A 4,187-nucleotide genomic window follows, 5' to 3' on the forward strand; every position below is an offset into this window, starting at 1 on the left:
TCAGAAATGATAATAATAACAATATGAGGATATTTTTTGTAAAGTTTTAAAGAACTTATATTAAAAGAGAAAAGTGAAAGTGACATTTATCATGAAAAAGGCAACATGAAATATTACACTATTTTAAATTATGCAAAGTTTTGTATATAATATAATATTGAAAAAAATATGAAATTCAATTCTAAATAAATAATTAAAATTTAATCATTAAGATGAAAAAAATGTTTTGAAAGAGATTTTAGTTGTGTAAAATAAATCATAAGCAATATGATGGCGGGGTGGAAGTCAACCACTTCTTTCTCATAAAGAATAAAAGAAAAAATAGATTATTGTTACCGTAAACTCAGCCTCAAACTATATTCATCCAAGTTTCAACATTCATATATGTCCTTAAAATCCTATATGATAATAAGTATTACAAGAAATAGAAAAAAAGAATATAAATCCCTATGGGCACTCGTGTCTCTGTATTGCATGCGAAAACCGCCTTCCTGAAAAAATCCAAGCATAAGAGAAGGCGTCAATTTTCACGACCGGTGAAGGTGTTGACAGATGCATCCGGCCATGACATTTTCAGCCTTTATAAATTTGGAAAGGAGCTGGGGAGGGGAGAATTTGGTGTGACATATGAATGTGAGAATATTGAGAATGGGGAGAAGATGGCATGCAAGAAGATATCAAAAAACAGGTTGAAGACCGCGATTGATGTACAAGATGTGAGGAGGGAAGTTGATATCATGAGACGTTTGCCCTGTCATCCAAATATTGTATCATATAAAGAGGTTTTTGAGGATAAAGAGGCTATTTATTTGGTGATGGAGCTTTGTGCGGGTGGTGAGCTCTTTGATAGGATTGTTGCAAGAGGACATTATAGCGAAAGAGGTGCGGCTCTTGTCACAAAAACCATGCTCGAAGTTGTCAAGGTAACGTAGTTGGCATGCATTTATTAATACATAAACATGACATGTCAAATTTTATGCTAATTTATATTTTATAGGTATGCCATGAACATGGTGTGATGCATAGGGACTTGAAGCCTGAAAACTTTTTATATGCAAATCAAGATGAAAATGCTCCTTTAAAAGCAATTGATTTTGGCCTCTCTATATTTTTCGAACCTGGTAAGGATGTAATGTAATTATGAGACCAAATATATATACATCAAGCTAGCTATATAGCTTAATTATGTTGTCGATTGGGTAATAAATGGTGCGAGTCATTACATATCATGTTTATATACTCCACAGGTCAGTTGTTTAGGGAAATTGTGGGAAGCCCATATTACATGGCGCCTGAAGTTCTTCGAAGAAATTATGGAGCGGAAGTAGATATTTGGAGTTCGGGTGTTATTCTTTATATTTTGTTATGTGGTGTTCCTCCATTCTGGGCAGGTAACTGTATGTATAATGTAGCCTATTTCAGTAATTACTAGTATATACTTTACGAAATTAGTTAAACTCTTCAATTAATTGTTTTAATTATGGTTCCAGAAACCGAACAAGGAATTGCACAGGCAATTGTTAAGGGTAAACTAACTTTTATAAGGCAACCCTGGCCTAAGGTTTCCGAGGATGCAAAACAACTTGTCAAGGGTATGCTTGATCCAAATCCCTATAGCCGGATGACCATTGAAGAAGTTCTAGGTGTGTAGCACATGCTTTTAACTTTCACTAATCATCACATTGTTATAAATATGTATTATTTTTCTATCAAGAATCCTTTTTCAATGCTCAAATGAATTTGATATCAGCAAAGTACTGATGTAGCCATCATTTATTAAATAATATAAAATTTTAAACTAGAAAATGGAGATAAAATTTTAATTACATGGAATACTAATTATGGGGATTGAATAAAAATTTCATCAATCTGCTTATATTATACTTGTAAATATGTAGGACACCGATGGATCAAGAATGCCAATAAAGTTTCAGATATTCCTCTCGGGGACGATGTCAAAACAAGAATCAAACAGTTTTCATTAATGAACAAATTCAAGAAGAACGTTTTAGGAGTAAGTTCATCCTTGTACAAAAATATAGTTTGGATTATATGTTTAGCTATTTATTATCATTGTCATTATTGTAATTAAATTTAGTATAGGCCGTAGCTGCAACCTTGCCTGACGAACAAGTACAAGATATAAAAGAGAAGTTTTATGCGTGGGATACCGACAAGAATGGAGATCTGACACTTGAAGAATTAAAATCTGGTCTAATAAACAATGGCCATGATGTTTCTAATATTGATGTTCAGTCGCTAATGGAAGCTGTAAGGATGTCATGCTAGATTAATTTTTTTTATGAGGGCGATAGTTTCTCGCAACCTATTTAAATGAAATGTCTCTAATTATTGTATTTTATGCAAATATATACAAACTCACAGGCTGACCTTGATGGGAATGGAACGTTAAACATTGATGAGTTTGTGACAATTGCGGTGCACGTACAAAGGATGAGCAGTGAAGAACACTTGAAACAAGCATTCAACATGTTTGATAAGAACCAAAGTGGGTACATAGAGTTTGAAGAGTTGAGAGAAATTTTGTTTGAGAAACATCAAGAACCCAATAGTGATCAAGTGGCACATGACATCATATTCGATGCTGATTTAGATAAGGTAACTCAGCTTGAATTTTATAACATGTATTCTACTATAAACAAAAGGTGAAAGATTTGATGGTCTAATGAGGTACCAATAAACCATTTAACTAGCCCCTTTTAAATATTGTGGCACAATAACTGTACAGGACGGTCGGATCAGCTATTCAGAATTTGCAGCAATGATGAAAACAGGCATGGACTGGAAGATGGCGTCACGGCAGTACTCGAGAGTAATGCTTAATGCACTTAGCAAAAAAATCTTGAAGGAAAACCCCACTACCAAAGGAAAATAGAGACATGTCTAACAATATATTTTTGCCTCCTAGCTGAATATTAGAAAAGTTGAAGTGAGAGATTTTGTTGGAAGTATTTCTTTTATCAAGAGTAGAGCTCAGGACGATACAATTGTGTGATTCAGAAGATGGAGACAAAAATTACTAAAATCAAAATTCGATATAATTATTAAAAAAACATTTAATACTCTTTGATGAAATTATTTAATCAATTACAATAGCATACGCTCATAATCATGTTCGTTAATTGAAAAACAATATTATTTGGTTTTAATAGTACTTGACTATTAAAAAAATTGTTTTATCCATAATTCAGTATAAGTATGTTGTATTTTAAGATAAACTTATTCAAGAATATGCCAAAACTATTTTCCGTCAATTATCACCAGTTTCCTTTTTCATTATTAATTCAAATTATTTTGCAATTTTTATTTTACTAAATTATTGTAAAGTTATTTATATTTTATTATTTTCAGACTTTATTTTTAGAAAATGCTAAAACTTAAAGTCTCTATTATGTTTAGAGGTCATGGGATTGAATGTTTTATGTTTCCTTAAATTATTTTTTAAATTTGATTGACATATATACAATTCATGTATTCATTCAAAATTCTAAGCTATTTTAAATTATTTAATTATTTTTATAATAAATTTAATATTTAAAATCATTATTTTACAACTAGTTTTTATTTTTTAGTATAACTCATCCATCATCATATTCTTAATTACTATATATATACATACACTTACCTATATGTGTAGATGATTCTATAACATTAAATTGAAACTCTCATCTATGACATCAGACGATTCGTGTATGACATCACCCACCAAGACTTACCCGACTTTACTCAATCAACCCAGGCCTACTAGACCACACCAAGGCTCTGGAACCCTAGGCTCCAGATAAGAAGGGCATGTACTAGGCCCCACCCTAAGTGAGCCTCACCACCAAGTTCTATCTCCAGGATCCATCCCGGAGCCCCACAATACTTCTCATTTTCCTTATTTCTATTTAGTTTGGATATGACTTGTTTTAATTGGGGTAGGAACTTATATGTATGTATGTAGAAGGTAAGATGCACGCACATGTCATAATTTTGAAAGAGAGTAGGGAAGTTGTTCTCGTGCAGACTTCAGTGCGCTTAGTGTATGACATATATGACATATATAGTAAGAAAATAGATAAATACGCTCATGCACCACAATCTCCTGCATGTGTTGAACAATAATTTATTTATGGGGTTTCAGATAAATCGGTGATGATTTTTCCAATTATTTTCAACATGAA

General features: G+C 32.2%; 1 protein-coding gene across 1 annotated transcript; it reads left to right on the top strand.

Moving 5' to 3' along the window:
- The first annotated feature begins 449 nt into the window (after positions 1 to 449).
- LOC108207330 (calcium-dependent protein kinase 24) lies at positions 450 to 2,896 on the top strand. The gene is made up of 8 exons (XM_017377786.2): positions 450 to 923; positions 998 to 1,121; positions 1,248 to 1,391; positions 1,491 to 1,643; positions 1,899 to 2,014; positions 2,104 to 2,271; positions 2,386 to 2,619; positions 2,750 to 2,896. Exons 1-8 carry the CDS (start codon positions 450 to 452, stop codon positions 2,894 to 2,896), a joined length of 1,560 nt encoding a protein of 519 aa, XP_017233275.1.
- Positions 2,897 to 4,187: the final 1,291 nt, after the last annotated feature.

The sequence above is a fragment of the Daucus carota genome, chromosome 2 (genome assembly GCF_001625215.2).
Source record: "Daucus carota subsp. sativus chromosome 2, DH1 v3.0, whole genome shotgun sequence".
NCBI classification, from domain to species: Eukaryota; Viridiplantae; Streptophyta; class Magnoliopsida; order Apiales; family Apiaceae; genus Daucus; species Daucus carota.

Excerpts from the sequence above, each read along its gene's own strand:
- LOC108207330 (XM_017377786.2), top strand. The coding sequence starts at position 450 with ATGGGCACTCGTGTCTCTGTATTGCATGCGAAAACCGCCTTCCTGAAA. Across the intron at positions 924-997 it reads CCATGCTCGAAGTTGTCAAG|GTATGCCATGAACATGGTGT; the intron begins GTAACGTAGTTG and ends TATATTTTATAG. Across the intron at positions 2,620-2,749 it reads TCGATGCTGATTTAGATAAG|GACGGTCGGATCAGCTATTC; the intron begins GTAACTCAGCTT and ends ATAACTGTACAG.